Source organism: Nerophis ophidion, linkage group LG19 (assembly GCF_033978795.1).
Source record: "Nerophis ophidion isolate RoL-2023_Sa linkage group LG19, RoL_Noph_v1.0, whole genome shotgun sequence".
NCBI classification, from domain to species: Eukaryota; Metazoa; Chordata; class Actinopteri; order Syngnathiformes; family Syngnathidae; genus Nerophis; species Nerophis ophidion.
In genome coordinates this window covers 15,800,327-15,820,111 of record NC_084629.1, presented here as the reverse complement: position 1 = coordinate 15,820,111, position 19,785 = coordinate 15,800,327, and the positions used below count along the sequence as shown (strand labels likewise).

General features: G+C 41.1%; 1 protein-coding gene across 3 annotated transcripts in view; it reads right to left on the bottom strand.

The window, feature by feature from the left end:
* Positions 1 to 12,666, bottom strand: part of LOC133538058 (rho guanine nucleotide exchange factor 7-like) — a 67,511-nt gene extending 54,845 nt beyond the window's left edge. Inside the window, exon 1 of one of the 3 annotated variants that reach the window (XM_061879322.1) lies at positions 12,301 to 12,666. In XM_061879322.1, coding sequence (XP_061735306.1) covers positions 12,301 to 12,465 — 165 coding nt within the window. In that variant the 5' untranslated portion in view covers positions 12,466 to 12,666. The remainder of the gene's footprint in view (positions 1 to 12,300) is intronic. The other 2 variants (XM_061879321.1, XM_061879320.1) reach the window with 2 other exon arrangements.
* Between the last annotated feature and the right edge of the window lie 7,119 nt (positions 12,667 to 19,785).

Genomic DNA, 19,785 nt, shown 5'->3' with positions numbered 1-19,785 from the left:
GTCATATCGCTATACAAAATTTTCTCTTCGCCCCGTAGGAAAAGTGGATAACATGATTCAAACGACGGTTGCTACAAATGAGGTGAATAGGTGACTAAAATAATAAACTTTCGGCACTACCAGAAAACAAGAATGACTCAAATTAAAAGCCTACTGAAACCCACTACTACCCACCACGCAGTCTGATAGTTTATATATCAATGATGAAATATTAACATTGCAACACATGCCAATACGGCCTTTTTAGTTTACAAAATTACAATTTTAATTTCCCGGGAGTTTTGTCTTGAAAACGTTGTGTAATGATGACGTCTACGCAAGACGTCACAGGTTTTAAGGAAATATGAGCGCTGCGCACACACACACAGCTAAAAGTCGTCTGCTTTAACGGCATAATTACACAGTATTTTGGACATCTGTGTTGCTGAATCTTTTGCAATTTGTTCAATTAATATTGGAGAAGTCACAGTAGAAAGATGGAGTTGGGAAGCTTTAGCCTTTAGCCACACAAACACACGGTGATTCCTTGTTTAAAATTCCTGGAGGTGAAACTTTCCTATGGATCAGAGCGCGGTCAAGAGAACATGGATCCCGACCACATGTCAACCAGCAGGTTTCGGTGAGAAAGTTGTGGTTAAAAAGTCAGTTCTTACCGGAGAAAAGCTGAGCTTGTGCCGTCCATAGCTGCCGTCGACTCCCCTGAGACACTGTGCGTCACGACACCCGTAGAGACACCCTTCCGACTATCAGGTACTATTTAACTCACTAAAACACTAGCAACACAATAGAAAGATAAGGGTTTTCCCAGAATTATCCTAGTAAATGTCTCTAAAAACATCAGAATCCGTCCCAATGCAATAGCGGGTTTTTTTTACCTTTTTTTTTTTTTTTTTATCATTTTGTTTTTTTTTTATAGTGCGTCGCTATCAATATCCTCAAACATGAATCTTTCATCCTCGCTCAAATTAATGGGGAAATTCTCGTTTTCTTGGTCCGAATAGCACTTTTTGTTGGAGGCTCCCATTAAAAATAATGTGAATATGTGAGGAGCCCCCACACGTGTGACGTCATCGTCTGCGACTTCCGGTAGAGGCAGTGCATTTCTCTTAACACCGAAAGTTGCGAACTTTATCGTCGATATTCTCTACTAAATCCTTTTAGCAAAAATATGGCAATATCGCGAAATGATCAAGTATGATACATAGAATGGACCTGCTATCCCAATTTAAATAAGAAAATCTCACATCAGTAGGCCTTTAAATTTCCCGCGGAGTTTCTTGTTGAAAACGTCGCGGCATGATGACGGGTGCGCGTGACGTCACGGACTGTCAGGAAATATTAGCTCAGCACCACTTACGGCTAAAAGTCGTCTCTTTTCATCGCATAATTACACAGTAATTTGGACATCTGTGTTGCTGAATCTTTAGCAATTTCTTCAATTAATAATGGAGACTATAAAGAACAATGTTGTTGGTGGAAAGCGGTGTATTGCAGCTGTCTTTAGCACCGAGACACAGCCGGTGTTTCTTTGTTTTTAACACAGAGCGGTCAAGCGAACATGTTTCTCTACGTCAACCAGCATGTTTTTGGATGGGAAAATTGTGATATATATCTGACCGGAGACATCATTGGATTATTCGTCCTCCTGCAGTAGCTCTTTAAAAAGCAGCTGTGAGCTTGACTCCTCGGCTTCTCTCTGAGACACTGCGTGTTCACCGCAGCCATCCGACCTTGAGGTATATCTTTACAATCTCACTAAAACACTATTAAAACAATAAGCAGATAAGGGATCTTCCAGAATTATCCTAGTAAATGTGTCTAATTACATCTGAAACGCTCACACTGCCGGCGCCTGGAGCCGTTGCTTTTTATTTTATTTATTTATTTATTTATTCTTCTAGTCCTTCGATATCAATATCATCATCCACAAATCTTTCATCCTCGCTCAAATTAATGGGGAAATTGTAGTTTTCTCGGTCCGAATAGCTCTTGCTGCTGGAGGCTCCCATTATAAACAATGTGAGGACGTGAGGAGCCCTCACCCTTGTGACATCATCGTCTGCAACTTCTGGTAAAGGCAAGGCTTTTTTATCAGCACCAAAAGTTGCAAACTTTATCGTCGATGTTCTCTACTAAATCCTTTCAGCAAAAATATGGCAATATCGCGAAATGATCAGGTATGACCAATAGAATGGACCTGTTATCCCCGTTTGAATAAGAAAATCTCATTTCAGTAGGCCTTTAGGCTAGATAGACCCTTCCCAATCCCTACTAGTTTAGCAGCTAATGTATTACTTTGAGAGAACCCCAATCTGCCAACAACACAAACTATTTCCTTCCTAATTTATTCTGTTGTTAGCAAAGTTTTAAATTGCGTTTTGGGGGGGGGGGGGTTCTTACTGAATGTGTAAAAAGCTGTCAGCGACAGATAATGTTCCACTCCAATCCTGTAGGTGTTGCTAATGAGCAGTCTTTGTAGGTATGTGGAAAACATCCATCCATCCATTTTCTACCGCTTTTCCCTTTTTGTGTCGCAGTGGGTGCTGGAGCCTATCAGCTGAATTCGGGCAGAAGGCGGTGTACACCCTGGACAAGTCGCCATCTCATCGCAGGGCCAACGTGAATAGATTTACGTGGACCCCGACTTAAACAAGTTGAAAACCTTATTCGCTTTTTACCATTTAGTGGTCAATTGTACGGAACATGTACTGTACTGTAAAATCAACTAATACAAGTTTCAATCAATCAACAAAGATGGACAGGCAACATTCACACTCACATTCACCCACTAGGGCCAATTTTAGTGTTGCCGATCAACCTATCCCCAGGTGCATGTCTTTGGCGGTGGGAGGAAGCCTTAGTATCCGGAGGGAACCCATGCAGTCACAGGGAGAACATGCAAACTCCACACAGAAAGATCCCGAGCCCCGGATTGAACCCAGCACTACTCAGGACCTTGGTATTGTGCACTAGCCCTGAGCCATGTGAAACAATTAGAAAATATATATGTACAGTACAGGCCAAAAGTTTGGACACACCTCATTCAATGTGGTTTCTTTATTTTCATGACTATTTACATTGTAGATTGTCACTGAAGGCATCAAAATTATGAATGAACACATGTGCTTTGCACACTCTTGGCATTCTCTCGATGAGCTTCAAGCACACCTGTGAAGTGAAAACCATTTCAGGTGACTCCCTCTCGAAGCTCATCGAGAGAATGCTAAGAGTGTGCAAAGCAGTAACCAGAGCAAAGGGTGGCTATTTTGAAGAAACTAGAATATAAAACATTTTTTGAGTTTTTTCACCTTTTTTTGTTAACTGTATAACTCCACGTGTTCATTCATAGTTGTGATGCCTTCAGTGACAACCTACAATGTAAAATAGTCAAGAAAACCCATTGAATGAGAAGGTGTGTCCATGCTGTCCTATATGCACACACACATATATATATATCCATCCATCCATCCATTTTCTACCGCTTATTCCCTTTGGGGTCGCGGGGGGCGCTGGTGCCTATCTCAGCTACAATTGAGCGGAAGGCGGTGTACACCCTGGACAAGTCGCAACCTCATTGAAGGGCCAACACACACATATATATATATATATATATATATATATATATATATATATATATATATATATAACTTTGCAATGAGTCCTGATTGAAATAGTTATGATCGCAACCTCATTGAAGGGCCAACACACACATATATATATATATATATATATATATATATATATATATATATATATATATAACTTTGCAATGAGTCCTGATTGAAATAGTTATGATCTATATGTGTGTGTGTATGTGTATATATACATATTTTTACAGTATATCTGTAAAAATATGTTGTACAGTAGTGTGCCTGGGTCCTTTTTTACCAGGAACACTAGTACAAAAACTTACAATAATGTCTGACTTAATGCTGAAAATGTTAGGACAGACCACCTCAAAAAATGGAAAATTATTTACACCAAGAATTTACACGAACATAAAGAATGTGGAATTTACAATATTAACTCTGAACGATAAAACAATGAATGTTAGCATCATATGAACGTCTCTCCTCTTTTACTTCTCACAGCACCTCCGCAATCGATATATTTTACAATCAAGCAAAACGCAACAAAAATGCAACCAACACGGTGAAATATGAACGCAAAGGATAACAAAAACACCTTCAATCTGATATTATATCTCTTTTCTGCAGAACTTTGTTGTAAAACTCGGCTTTTGTGTCTGTTCCTGACACTCGTGCTGCTTAATGCCTAGTCTGAGCTGCTGTGATGTAGATTACGTAATAACTCGTATACCTCTCAAAAAGGCAGATTCCAACCATTGAAATACTTTTATAGTTCAAGACTTACAGTAATTTGAACACAGCACTGCATATCGCTTCCTCCCACTTCCAAAGACATGCACCTGGGGATAGGTTGATTGGCAACACTAAATTGGCCCTAGTGTGTGAATGTGAGTGTGAATGTTGTCTGTCTATCTGTGTTGGCCCTGCGATGAGGTGGCGACTTGTCCAGGGTGTACCCCGCCTTCCGCCCGATTGTAGCTGAGATAGGCGCCAGCGCCCCCCGCGACCCCGAAAGGGAATAAGCGGTAGAAAATGGATGGATGGAGGGCACTGCATATCATATCATATCAGAACGTTATATTTTTGATGATCAACAAGTTTTAGAAGCTGTATGCTATAGACTAAGCGTTAATGAAAAACTAAGTGAAGTGAATTATTTTAATATGCGCTTTTTCTTTTAGACACTTAAAGCCCTTTACATAGTGAAACCCATCATATCCATTTAAGCTACATGTAAACCAGTATGTGTGGTACTGGGATCAAGGGTAGTGTCTTGCCCAGGGACACAACAGCAGTGACAAATATGTCAGAAGCTGGAATCGAACCTGGAATCCTCTTGCACTTACAGAACAATTTTAGAAGATTAAAATAAACATTAAAATACATTAAACACATTGGACTTTTCTTGTTCCACTCAAGGTACATTTTACAATTGTGTATATAAGATATAGTCTGCCATAATGTAGGATTAGGTTAGAGTAAAAAAGAAAATTTTACTGACATTGTAATGAATGCTTTATGATTTATGTTTGCCACTCTTGGTCTGTGCTTTAAGAAAAATACAATCATTAGTAAATACTAAAAAAATACTATGGCTGAAACTACACAGATAAGATATGTATCAGGTAAAACACACATTGTTAAGGATAAAACACAAATTGTAGCCATTTGTTACAAAAGTAATCATTGAGCTAATCATTGGCAATAAGCCAGGCAGCGTTGTCTACGTATCTGTATGTGCACAACAGGGAGTTAGTTACCTTTAAAGTCATTTTGCAGGTCTGGATTACTAGGTCTGGATTACTATTATTTAAATGTTTACCTAGGTTTGAAGCAAAGATTGTAATACTTTAATCAAGCCACTTTTGGCAAAGCATGTTTTAAAGCAGTGTGGTGCCTCTGTGGTGAAAGCGTCACTTTGACCGATAGTTTATGAGCCACTTACTGTACAATGTTTGCTCTCACTGGGATGCCGACTGATAGGATTTTCATATTTTCCGTTTAGATGAAAAAAAAAATCATAATCCACCTGCAGCTCATTAAAAAAAGATGCCAAAGGTGACCAACTTGTAGGTTTATGGCTACATCCTTCTATTATACAGGTGAGAGGAATGATTTATTATCTATAATTAACTTTTACCAACCTAAAGGTGTTGCAGCAGCAGCAGTTCACCAACTCAATATGTCAATATAGATCCATAAGCTATTTAAGTCCCCGTGGTCACGGCGCTGCTAAAAATAGATCATCTGCGTTCGTCCTTATAATACCGACATCGATAATACTTGGTCCATATAATATAAAAATATAATATACATTTACTAAAACAGTCAATTAACACAGCATCAATTGCGAGTAAAGAGAGTGTCGTACTGTAGTACAGACACATCCAGTACACTGGTCGTATTTTCCGGTACAGATTGTGTAGTGACAAGTACTTCATCGTTCCGCTACTAATGTTACCTATCATTGAATGTATAGCTATTGTTAGAAGAGCAAAGAGTGCAAATTGTTCGTCACTTGTCTGGGACTGCTTTTGTGTGTGTGTGTGTGTGTGTGTGTGTGTGTGTGTGTGTGTGTGTGTGTGTGTGTGTGTGTGTGTGTGTGTGCGTGCGTGCGTGCGCACGACAGCCAAGAGGGAATCCAATAAAAGTATCTGTCCTAAATGACAATTTGTATTCAGTTGAATTGTAATTGTGAGAAATGTAAACGTTTTTTTTTACATTTGTTCTTTTATGCCGCTGCTGACGATATATGTTTATATATATATATATATGTATATATATATATATATATATATATATATATATATATATATATATATATATATTTAAGGTGGGAGGGTGTAAGGTTTACCATCATAATGTAGCACAGCTTCACCATATGACATCTGTCATAGAAGTAACTGTAGAGCTGTTTCCATTTGTTTAAGTGTGTTTTAAACGTTTAATAATCAGCCCTCTATTTTTACTTTTGGATGAAAAAACAGAAATCTGAGTGCAGTCCCACACCTCTGCAAACTACTACTAGACAATGTTTGGACAGTGCTTTTTGTCCAATGAAAATACCATGTTTACACCTTTACACTCCACGACATCTCTAGATCAATACGTGTGTTACTTAAAAACGGGTTTAAAAAGGGGACAGATGAAGCCTTTAAAGTAATACAATTGTGGCAATACATTTTCAAATTGGCACAAAACTTAATCGGTGGAACTGCAGTTGTGTATGGCATTATATGATAGTTCAGTGAACATCAATGGATAAATTCCACACATTTTTCTTCTTCCACACTCTTTCCAAACAGGAGATGACTTACATTCAAAGCAGTAAGTGTCCTCACACAAGTGTGTCATTTTAAAATCTAGCCTTGATGCTGGAATTTAGACAAGATAAAGGTGATTTTAGTAAGCTCTCTTGGTAACACCATTTTGTGTGTCTGTAGTTTTAATGTTAATGAGCTGTGTTTATCTCCAGGAGGTACTATTGTGCACCTGATCCACGTTTTACATAAACACATGTCTTATTTCACATGCAACAATGCAACATTAAAGGCCTACTGAAACCCACTACTACCCACCACGCAGTCTGATAGTTTATACATCAATGATGAAATATTAACATTGCAACACATGCCAATACGGCCTTTTTAGTTAACTAAATTGCAATTTTAAATTTCCCGGGAGTTTCTTGTTGAAAACGTCGCGGAATGATGACATGTACGCGTGACGTCACGGACTGTTAGGAAATATAAGCCCTGCGCACACACACAGCTAAAAGTCGTCTGCTTTAACCGCATAATTACACAGTATTTTGAACATCTGTGTTGCTGAATCTTTTGCGATTTGTTCAATTAATAATGGAGAAGTCAAAGTAAAAAGATGGAGTTGGGAAGCTTTAGCCTTTAGCCACACAAACACACAGTGATTCCTTGTTTAAAATTCCCGGAGGTCAAGCTTTACTATGGATCAGAGCGATCAAGCGAACATGGATCCCGGCCAAATGTCAACCAGCAGTTTTCGGTGAGAAAATTGTTGTAAAAAGTCGCCACTTACCGGCGATCAGCTGAGCTTGTGCTGTCCATAATGCTGCTGTCGAATTCCATCAGACACTGGCCTCAAGACACACGTGGATACACCCTTCCGACTATCAGGTACTATTAAACTCACTAAAACACTAGCAACACAATAGAAAGATAAGGGATTTCCCAGAATTATCCTAGTAAATTTGTCTAAAACATCTGAATCCGTCCCAATTCAATCGCGTTTTTTTTTAACTTGATTTTATTTATTTATTTATTTTTTTCTAGTCCCTCGCTATCAATATCCTCAAACACGAATCTTTCATCCTCGCTCAAATTAATGGGGAAATTGTCCTTTTCACGGTCAGAATAGCTCTTTTTGTTGGAGGCTCCCATTAAAAACAATGTGAGGATGTGAGAAGCCCTCAACGGGTGACATCATCGTCTGTGACTTCCGGTAGAGGCAGGGCTTTGCTGTTAGCGACCAAAAGTTGCGAACTTTATCGTGGGTGTTCTCTACTAAATCCTTTCAGCAAAAATATGACAATATCGCGAAATGATCAAGTATGACACATAGAATGGACTTGCTATTCCCATTTAAATAAGAAAATCTCATTTCAGTAGGCTTTTAAGAAGTGAGACAGGAAGTCACAAACGTTAACAACACGAGGCCTAGCTATTGCTTGGATTTTACTGATGTCACGTCCGGCTCACGTCCCGACCATTAAATATGCGTGGTGGTCAAGCTAGCTCTGTTCTCTATGGGTACTAGGCAAAGAAAAAATGCCCTGTGCTTGTGTTGTTTTTGACTGTACGAATCATTCAAATCATGAAAAGGATAAACATTTCTTCAGAGTTCCTCGAGAGGTAATCAAAAAGGACGGAAAAGTGCAAGATTTTATGAAACAACGATAAAAGCATGCAGCTCACACTCCAGTTCGAGAGAGGAGAGTCCAAGAACGCATGAGTTAGAGATCACTTCATTAAAGGTTTGTTTGATATACTTTTAACAGTTATTATTTCCCTTTTAAGTATTATCTTGACATTATTTGTATTTCTTAAACACGTTTGCTATGAATGTTTCGAAAAGCACCAACTTGGCGTGCCTAAATAAAAGAAAGCAAATATGAGCAAAACTTAAAAGAGTCAACCTTTTACCAAAGGCAGCAAACACAAAAGAAGCTTTCAGTACACACACAAAGTTGACTTCCAGAGTTATAATTTGATAAAGACAGGGGGAAACATGGCCATGTAGGGTTGTACGGTAACCTGGTGCAATATAGTACCGCGAAACTAATTATATTCTTTACTATACCGCCTCTTAAAAGTACTGGGCATGACGGCGCGTGGTCGTCTTGTCGTGACATTGCTGATTTTACTAGCAGAGGAGCATGTTCGGCAACGCCTAATCACGGAGTACTTAGAAGCAGACAATATGTGTAAACAGAAAAAGGAGAACAGACGCATTTTGCCTTGAAAACTAACGATAAAGGTGAAGCTAAAACACTGAAACACCCTCAGGAAAAGGTGCTTTAAGACATGCCAAGCTAGCTAGCGGCTAACGTCCAGCCGCAGTCTGCGGTGTTTTAGCTAATTCTACATCACTAATCCTTGCCTCCATGGTGATAAATAAAGTATGTTTCTTACAAGTATCATCCCTGCAGGACGAAGAATAGCTAAAAATGCTTCACTACACACCGTACCTCACCGGCGTCAAAATGTAAACAAATGTCATGGGTGGACATGACATCCACTGTATTGATACCAAGTACAGGAGCGTATCGCATTAATACTATATGATTACATGGGTATTTTTTAGCATCGCAAAATGTTTTTTTGTTTTTAAAAGTATATATTATGTTTGTACTCAGGAAATACGTCCCTGGATGCAGGACTTAAATTATGACCATGGTATGATTCCATAACTTCTTGGTATCAGAATTGTACCCAAATTTGTGGTATCATCCAAAACTGATGTAAAGCATCCAAACAACAGAAGAACAAGTGATTATTACATTTTAACAGAAGTGTAGATAGAACATGTTAAAATAGAATAAAACAGAATAGAATAGAAAGTACTAAAAGAGAAAGTAAGCAGATATTAACAGTAAATGAACAAGTAAATTAATAATTCATTTTCTACAACTCGTCCCTAATAATTTTGACAAAATAATAGAACTGCATACATCAGCAGCTAAATTAGGAGCCTTTGTTTGTTTACTTACTAATAAAAAAAAAAGTTATCTCGTATTCTGGTTATTTTATTTAAGGACAAATGTCAGAGTTAGTTTGTGACGAACCCCAAGATGCAGAGAAGAAGGCAGGCATTGAGTACGAAAACATGATTTAATCCTTAACACGAAAACAAAACCAAATAAAGGGTACAACAATAGGCGCGCACGAGGCGGATAACAAGACTTGGCTAAGAACAAACAAACCGGAAGCAGGGAACAAAAGACAGTAAGCTACAAACAGCTACCGAATATAGCTTTCCGCAACGCTGCATTGACACGACACGACAGGTAGCAACGACAGGTATTAGCGACAATACAGAAGTGACAATAACCCAGCACTGACTGGATGGGAAGATAGGTCTAAATAGGAGCAGGCTGATTGACAACAGGTGTGGCCCGGTGCCAAACAGCCGCAGCTGAGGGTATACAGCACTCAGGAAGAAAGACAGGAAACAGACCAAACAAGAGCGCTGACAGGAACTAAAGACAGGAAATACAACACACACACAGAGGAAAAAACTAAAACACAAACAAACTTGCAATAAGAATGTACTGTAATATTTTTTGTTAAAATAAAGCCAATAATGCCATTTTGTGTGGTACCCTTTATTTAGAAAAGTATCAAAAAGTATCAAAATACATCATGGTACCGGTACAAAAAGATTGATATTGGGACAACCCTACTGCCCTGACAGTTAAGGTTGTTAAAGGCCTACTGAAATGAAATTTTCTTATTTAAACGGGGATAGCCGGTCCATTCTATTGTCATACTTGATCATTTCGCGATATTGCCATATTTTTGCTGAAAGGATTTAGTAAAGAACATCCACGATAAAGTTCGCAACTTTCGGTGCTAAGAGAAATGCCCTGCCTCTACCGGAAGTCGCAGACGATGACGTCACATGTTTGATGGCTCCTCACATATTCACATTGTTTTTAATGGGAACCCCCAACAAAAAGTGCTATTCGGACCAAGAAAACGAGAATTTCCCCATTAATTTGAGCGAGGATGAAAGATTTGTGTTTGAGGATATTGATAGCGACGGACTAGAAAATAAATAAATTTTGAAAATTTAAAAAAAGTTAATATAAAAGAAATGCGTTTGCATTGGTACGGATTCCGATGTTTTTAGAGACATTTACTAGGTTAATTCTGGGAAATCCCTTATCTTTCTATTGTGTTGCTAGTGTTTTAGTGAGTTAAATAGTACCTGATAGTCGGAAGGGTGTCTCCACGGGTGTCTTGACGCGTAGTGTCTCAGGGGAGTCGACGGCAGCTATGTAAGGCACAAGCTCAGCTTTTCTCCGGTAAGAAGCGACTTTTTAACCACAACTTTCTCACCGAAACCTGCTGGTTGACATGTGGTCTGGATCCATGTGCTCTTGACCGCGCTCTGATCCATAGGAAAGTTTCACCTCCAGGAATTTTAAATAAGGAATCACCGTGTGTTTGTGTGGCTAAAGGCTAAAGCTTCCTGACTCCATCTTTCTACTGTGACTTCTCCAATATTAATTGAACAAATTGCAAAAGATTCAGCAACACAGATGTCCAAAAAACTGTATAATTATGCCTTTAAAGCAGACGACATTTAGCTGTGTGTGTGTGCAGCGCACATACTTCCTAAAAACCCGTGACGTCTTGCGTACACGTCACCATTACACAACGTTTCGAAGACGAAACTCCCGGGAAATTTAAAATTGTAATTTAGTAAACTAAAAAGGCTGTATTGGCATGTGTTGCAATGTTAATATTTCATCATTTATATATAAACTATCAGACTGTGTGGTGGGTTTCAGTATGCCTTTAAGATATTACTTTAAAAAAAGGATCTGTGACAGTCCGGCATTTGAATGGATTACATCTATTTATGACAAGTGTTATTATTGCTATTGTGACCTTCAGGCAGATGAAGTGTACTAAGCATCACTTGTAAAGGGTGGCCTCTTGCCTCCCTGGGGCCCTTGTCTAAACTGGACGGGGCGGTTTGCTGACGGACACAAACACTGCACTGTATCTTTAAAATAAAAAAAAAAAGAGGGGAGTGGGGGCGGGGGTGTTCCATCTGTGCTTGCCTTGGATAGTCAATGGCGGCCCACCTCTTATAGCTATATGGTCTGTGTAGTGGTGACCCAGCACATCATGCTGTTGCTGTCTCTACACATCAACATGTGTTTAATAAAAGGCATTTATGCCAATGTTTTAATACCATGAGCTGCATTTGCTAGTGGTGATGAATGCATGTGTTTTCACACCCATCAATCATATTAATAACAATAATAAGTCTGACCTACTGAGATCTCTTCATGGGCCAGTGGGCAGAAAGAGAGACAGACGCCAGACAACAAGCCCACAGACAGAGGTGGGGAGGGGGGGGGGGGGGGGCATGGTGGTGTGTGTGTGTGTGTGTGTGTGTGTGTGTGTGTGTGTGTGTGTGTGTGTGTGTGTGTTGCCCTTACTTTCTCCGTGGATCCGGGGCTGAGGCGCTCCAGCAGCCTGCATAGGACCACGCCATCCTTCAGTGAGCTCTGCAGGAAAGCCTCGGGATCCGAGATGGTCTTCTTGGGCGACTCGAGCACTCCGAGCGTAATCAACCATGTCACCGTTTGTTCCGCCGAATTCATGTCCGCCTCACGGTAGATCCGAGTCGACAAAGCGGCGGCGGCGGCGGTGGTGGTGGTGGTGTGTTGCTGTTGCGGCTGCTTCTGCTGCGGCGGAGGAGGAGGAGGAGGAGGAGGGAGGGAAGGTAGAGAAGAGGAGGAGGAGGAGGAGGAGGGTGTATAAACCTCGACAGCTCCTGGATGGTCACGCTGTCATCCTCCAGCGTGCACAGGAATGATGAGGCACAGGAGGAGAATCGTGGAGGAGTGTTTGGATGCAGTAGGTTTCCTCCCCTCCCTCCGTGCTGGCAATCTGTCAGTCGGCGCTGATGCCGCCTGATGACGTCATGACTGTGTGTGTGTGTGTGTGTGTGGGGGGGGGGGGGGGGGGGGGGGGGGGACCAGTGTAAATGTTTACCTGTGCAGTCTAATGAGATCCATTACACCAGGGGTGTCAAACGTACGGCCCGTGAACAGGTTTTATCCGACCCGTGGGATGAGTTTGCTACGTATAAAAATTTGCAGAAATTTTTGAATGAAAGAAACAGCTTGTGACGGACTCTTGCCGTCGTGCGGGTTCCCCGGACCATCAAGGAAGGACATTGCTTGAGCAGGTTTGACATGTTTTATTTTTCAATAAGCTTGTCTGCGGTCGGGTCGCTTTTCAGAACCTCGTCCAGTGCTCGCTCTTCGATCCACTCTTTAGCCGCCCACGTCGTCGTCGTCGTCGTCTGCGGCTCGCTCTCTTGTCGCTTTCGCTCCTCCTGCACTGCTGCGGGCTCTCCAAGTCCTTCTGCCCCGTTCTCTCCTGCTTCTCCCCTTTTATACATCAGGAGGAGATATGTCAATCGTGTCCAGGTGCGCGATCCACACACCAGATCTCGCTTGCGGCGTCGCTTGCCACGTCGCTCTCGGCACGCTCCACCTCGCCGCTCGCCCGCATTCTCCGCCTCCTTGCCGCCATCTTGGGCCGGGCTCCAGCATGTCCACTAGATGTCGCAATAGAAATTATTTGTATATTTGTAGGTTATGCTACGTACGGTATGTAAAAAAAATAAATAAATAAATAAACCACATGATGTCAGTGCAAAAGTCGAGGAAAATGATCAAACTACATAAATAACATCCAGTAATTTGTGTTATTGTGTTATTTCTATTTTTTTTTTTTATCTTGATGGATTGAAAATTAACACCACATCGAGAGGAGCCAGATGAGGTGGTTCGGGCATCTGGTCAGGATACCACCCGAACGCCTCCCTAGGGAGGTGTTTAGGGCACGTCCAGCCGGTAGGAGGCCACGGGGAAGACCCAGGACACGTTGGGAAGACTATGTCTCCCAGCTGCCCTGGGAACGTCTCGGGATCCCCCGGGAAGAGCTAGACCGAAGTGGCTGGGGAGAGGGAAGTCTGGGTTTCCCTGCTTAGGCTGTTGCCCCCGCGACCTGACCTCGGATAAGCGGAAGAAGATGGCTGGATGGATGGATGGTTGATGAACATTATCACATAATTTGTTCAGAAAGTATAAAAAAACGACACAAAAAGATAGAATAGTATTAACCGCAACATGTAAGTGTAAAAAAAAACATTATGATTTGTACATTTTTCAGAATGTGCTTGTTCTATTTTTCAACATAGAAAACAATCTGAAGTTGTCTTTTTTTTTTAAGTTATCGTGCCGCGATTTTACCAGTCTGGCCGACTTGGGAGTAAATTTTTCTCCATGCGGCCCGTGATCTAAAATGAGTTTGACACCTTTGCATTAGACATTAGGCGGACCAATCACAGGGCACATACATCACACTGATATGGACCATTTAAAACAGGGGTGTCCAAACTACGGCCCGCGGGCCAAACGCGGCCCGCCGACAGTACTTGCCAACCTTGAGACCTCCAAATTCGGGAGATGGGGGGTATTTGGTGGCAGCAGAAGTGTATATTGTATCGTTCCGGAAGAGTTAGTGCTGCAAGGGGTTCTGGGTATTTGTCTGGTTGTGTTTGTGTTGGGCAGCACGGTGGCACAATGATTAGTGCATGTGCCTGAGTTGTCCTGGGTTCAATCCTGGCCTCGGGATCTTTCTGTGTGGAGTTCGCATGTTCTCCCCAGGACTGCGTGGGTTCCCTCCGGGTATTCCGGCTTCCTCCCACCATCAAAAACATGCACTTGGGGACAGGTTGATTGGCAAAACTAAATTGGCCCTTGTGTGTGAATGTTGTCTGTCCATCTGTGTTGGCCCTGCGATGAGGTGGCGACTTGTCCAGGGTGTAAAACCGCCTTCTGCCCGAATGCAGCTGAGATAGGCTCCAGCAACCCCCCGCGACCCGAACGGGACAAGCGGTAGAAAATGGATGAATGGATGGATGTTTGTGTTGTGTTACGGTGCGGATGTTGTCCCAAAATGTGTTTGTCATTCTTGTTTGGTGTGGGTTCACAGTGTGGTGCATATTTGTAACAGTGTTAAAGTTGTTTATACGGCCACCCTCAGTTTCACCTGTATGGCTGTTGATCAAGTATGCATTGTATTCACTTATGTGTGTGTTTAAAAGCTGCAGTCTTTCTCCAGCAATGGTCATGTGGTGACATCAATTATGGTATTTTGGGAGGTAATCATTGAAGTCCTGCGATGAGGTGATGACTTGTCGGGGGTGTACCCCGCCTCCCGCCCGATTGTAGCTGAGATAGGCACCAGCGTCCCCCGCGACCGCAAAGGGAATAAGCGGTAGAAAAATGGATGGCTGGATGGATCATTGAAGTCGGACATCACTGAAGGCCTAGGTGGGAAACACACGGCCCGCCACTTGTGTGACTTCATACAGTATGTGTTTTGTGTTTGTTTCCCCCAAAAATATTTGAAGTTGAATTTGAGACGTTCAACCTGGAGGTTCTACTGTCAAATTAAAGAGATTCTCTTCATCTTATGGAAGTAAATAGCTCAGGACTAGGCTGGAGGCTGACGGTGACATGTTGAAGACCCACCATGGACGACAAAATTGCTCAGGCCGTCCGTCGTAACCCTGACGTCTTTCCGTGGACGTCCGCATGTATTAAACAGAATAAAATATGATTTCCCCTGAAGGTCCAATAAATAATTGTTGCTGCCCTCCTTCTTAATGGTGGTTATGGCCCCTCGGAAAGAGGCTGCCTCTTCCAATAAACAATAACCATACTGCAGTGCATAATGTGATGGTTTTGTTTTTTTAACGCCACCTCTGGCCAAGTGGGATCATCATGACTCAGTGTTTACCCCAACGGACGGACAGATAGCATTTCATTATGGAGACTGAAACTTTTTGAAGCTGATTTGTGCTGCTGCTGCCGCTCAGGAATTGAGGCCAGCTTTAACGGATAAAAACACACACACACAAACACGTGCACACACATGCACATACACAGCCTGGGGTGCAATCGACAAATTATTACACGAGCGCAACACGCAAGGTCACGCTTCAAAAGCCCGGGTGCTCGAGATGGCACACATCTCCACAATTTGTCGGTGTAATGTGTCCTCAATTTTAGCAACTATTTAGAATAATGAAAGATGTACACAGATTACTCGCAAGTATATCCAATTACAGCACTCCACACTACAATAAAAAAAACTAAAGTAGGTATGATTCCTGCTGATACAATATCAGATTGATATCGGTATCATACAGTATTTGAAGTGAAAAAGTTGTATCGCAGCAGCTCTAATTCAGGTGTCCATGTTGATAAAAAGAAATGTTTGGGATATCTTGTTGCATAATCAGATCATGATAAAGTTTAAAGGCATACGGTTCCATGAAAATAGTTTTTTCCCGTCAAAACGGAAAGAACAACACCAGATTTGCCACATACCACAAGCCTTTGAGTTTTCTGTGCTCTAAATCAGGTCTTCGACAGGGGTCTGCAGAGGTACTACATCGGGTCGGGACTTTTTGAAAATATATTTTTTCATATTTCCCCCGCAGTTTTTCCACAAATTGAAATATATCTAAACATGCAAGAACATTCTAACACACTGTAGTGTAGTTTTAAAATAGCAGTGAGTATGAATTATGAATATTTAGATTATTTTCATGTTTCCATTTTAGATAGCTAGTGATTAGCGCTCTAATTGTGACCGATTGATAAGCAAGCCAAGCTACAAGCTGGCAATTAGCACACTAGTCGCTAGCTAGCAATCAGTACACTAGTTGCTAGTGGCGAGCAAGTGATTAGCGTGCTCAAATTTTAGTTAGCAGATAGCGGCCATAGGTGCAAGGCCAGCTATTACTGTATTATTTAAATATCTTATTATCACACAATAACAAGATACAATTCGGACACTTACAATTTAGGCACATTTTTTTACAGAATAGTACAAGTACTGTGGGAGGTCCCGGCTCAATCTCTTTGTCAGTTTTGAGGTCCTTAAATGGCCTGGATAACTTTGAAGACCACTGCTCTAAATCAGAGGTGTCCAAATGCTTTGACTAGGGGGGGCCACATTGAGGCTAAAAAGCGGACTGCATGCAAAGTTATTTATATATGTATATATATATATATATATATATATATATATATATATATATATATATATATATATATATATATATATATATATATATATATATATATACACACAGTGGAGCAAAAAATATTTAGTCAGCCACCGATTGTGCAAGCCCTCCCACTTAAAATGATGACAGAGGTCTGTAATTTTCATCATAGGTACACTTCAACTGTGAGAGACAGAATGTGGAAAAAAAATCCAGGAATTCACATTGTAGGAATTTTAAAGAATTTATTCGAAAATAATGGTGGAAAATAAGTATTTGGTCAACCATTCAAAGCTCTCACTGATGGAAGGAGGTTTTGGCTCAAAATCTCCCAATACATGGCCCCATTCATTCTTTCCTTAACACTGATCAATCGTCCTGTCCCCTTAGCAGTAAAACAGCCCCAAAGCATGATGTTTCCACCCCTATGCTTCACAGTAGATATGGTGTTCTTGGGATGCAACTCAGTATTCTTCTTCCTCCAAACACGACGAGTTGAGTTTGTACCAAAAAGTTCTATTTTGGTTTCATCTGACCACATGACATTCTCCCAATCCTCTGCTGTATCTTCCATGTATCCATTTTGGTATAAACTCAACTCGTCGTGTTTGGAGATGAGTGGTCCACCCCAGGTCCCAACTTTGAACAGCTAGCGCGGCATTTGTGGTCACCAATAACCTCTCCACGCAGCAGAGAGGGGCAGAGCAGAAAAGAGACAGCAGATCAACTGATCTAAAAGGGGGGGTCTACTGAATATTAATAAATTATATGGATGCAGCACCCGGTCAATTTGTTTATAAACTTGTGAAGTCTCGCAGGATAAATTGAAAAAATCGGCGGCATACTTGCCAAACCTCCCGATTTTCCCCGGGGACTATACAGAAACACATTTACGCACTACTGCGTATTGAATCACCACTACAGTGTACAAAACAGGTTATTTTCAGGCGCATTTAAATTTCAATGAACCAGCATCAGCAATTAAAACACATCTTATGTGGTACTGTCAAAATTTTAATTGCAAAAAACATATTAAAAGTGAAAAAATAAATATATAAAATATTTGAACTCATAATTTGTAGAACCCATTCGGCACTGTATAACCCCTCGTAGTTGGTTGATTCGAGTGGAAATGGCGGGCACGTCCCCATTTCATCACTGACATTGTCTCACAAGATTTGTAGTTTCTCTTTAAATATCCCTCTTGAAAATGGCCATGCTAATATATATCTGCCACCTACTCAACGTTTTGTTCTTCTTTGTTGGTCAACACGTCCCGCTTCTTGCAAAATTGAAACTTGTGAATGGATACCTACTTTGGAATGACAAGTGAGTATACATCAGTCTCGTTAACGTCAGGCTACCTAGATAGGCTGCTGTCAACAACTTGTGATCTGATTGGCTATCGCAACTGTCTATCAATTGTATGTGTTCTCAAATTCTTCCGGTAATGGTCCCGGTGGGTATCCAATCACAGGACGCCTAAATGTCACGTCCAACGTGAGGCCATCTAGAAGTCCTTACTGACAACAATTCGTGATGTGATTGGCTATCGCAACTATCTATCAACTGTATGTGCCCGTTCACTTACAGCATACTTGCCAACCCTCCTGGATTTTCCGAAAGACTCCCGAAATTCAGCGCCTCTCCTGAAAACCTCCCGGGACAAATTTTCTCCCGAAAATCTCCCAAAATTCAGGCGTATCTGGAGGCCACGCCCCCTCCAGCTCCATGCGGACCTGTGTGACGTGTCGACAGTCTGTTTTCACTTCCGCTTTCCCACAATATAAACAGCGAGCCTGCCAAATGACGTTATAACTGTAGAATGATCAACGGCGAGTTCTTGGTTTCTTATGTGGGTTTATTGTTAGGCAGTTTCATTAACGTCCTTCCACCGCGGTAACAACACACGACAACAGCAGTCACGTTTTCGTCTACACTGAAATAAATTGCCATAAATAGCCAATTTGCTCAATTTACCTTTAACTCTATGTTATTATTAATAATGATTGATATTTATCTTTGTGGAAACACTGATCATGTTAATGATTTCTCATAATAAATATATATTTTTGATGACATGTTTTAAATAGGTTAAAATCCAATCTGCACTTTTCTAGCTGTAAATATACTCCTCTACTCTTAACCACGCCCCCAACCACGCCCAACACTCCCCGACCACGCCCCCCCCCCTCCCAAAAAAAATATCGGAGGTCTCAAGGTTTGCAAGCATGACTTACAGTGCATAGGTGCCTGCATTGTTGATTCTGAAGGCTCCAGGCATTGACATAACCCTTCTTTAATGAAAAATATGTTTTTTGTTTTTTTTTCAAATTCAAGAAAAAGTTATATGGTTTTTTTTACTGGTGCACAAAATGAACCGTACATTAACCACAACAAATTATACACCTGCAAATCAGATGGAAAATTAGAGGGAAGATTGTTAGAGGGTACCCATAATACGCCAATAGGAAGAAGTTTTTATTTACATGATGGGTGTGTCTTGACCTCTGCGGCGGAGAATCCGCCGAACCCCTAAGGCCGACTCACCGAACCCCTGGGTTTGATCGAACCATTGGTTTACGTGTACAAATTTCTGCGATACTACCACAGAAAGATTTCTGTTGTAGAATATTGGTTTGAAAATAACCAAAATTCAATGGTCAAATCAACATGAGAACCCAACATTGATTAAATGTCAACAAAAACCATGTTGTTTCAACATTATGTTTAAGTTGCTCAATGTCAGGACCTAATTCAACAAGTTCTCAACGTTGTTTTAATGCCTGCTGGGTAGTCACTGCCGTTGTGTCCCTGGGCAAGACAC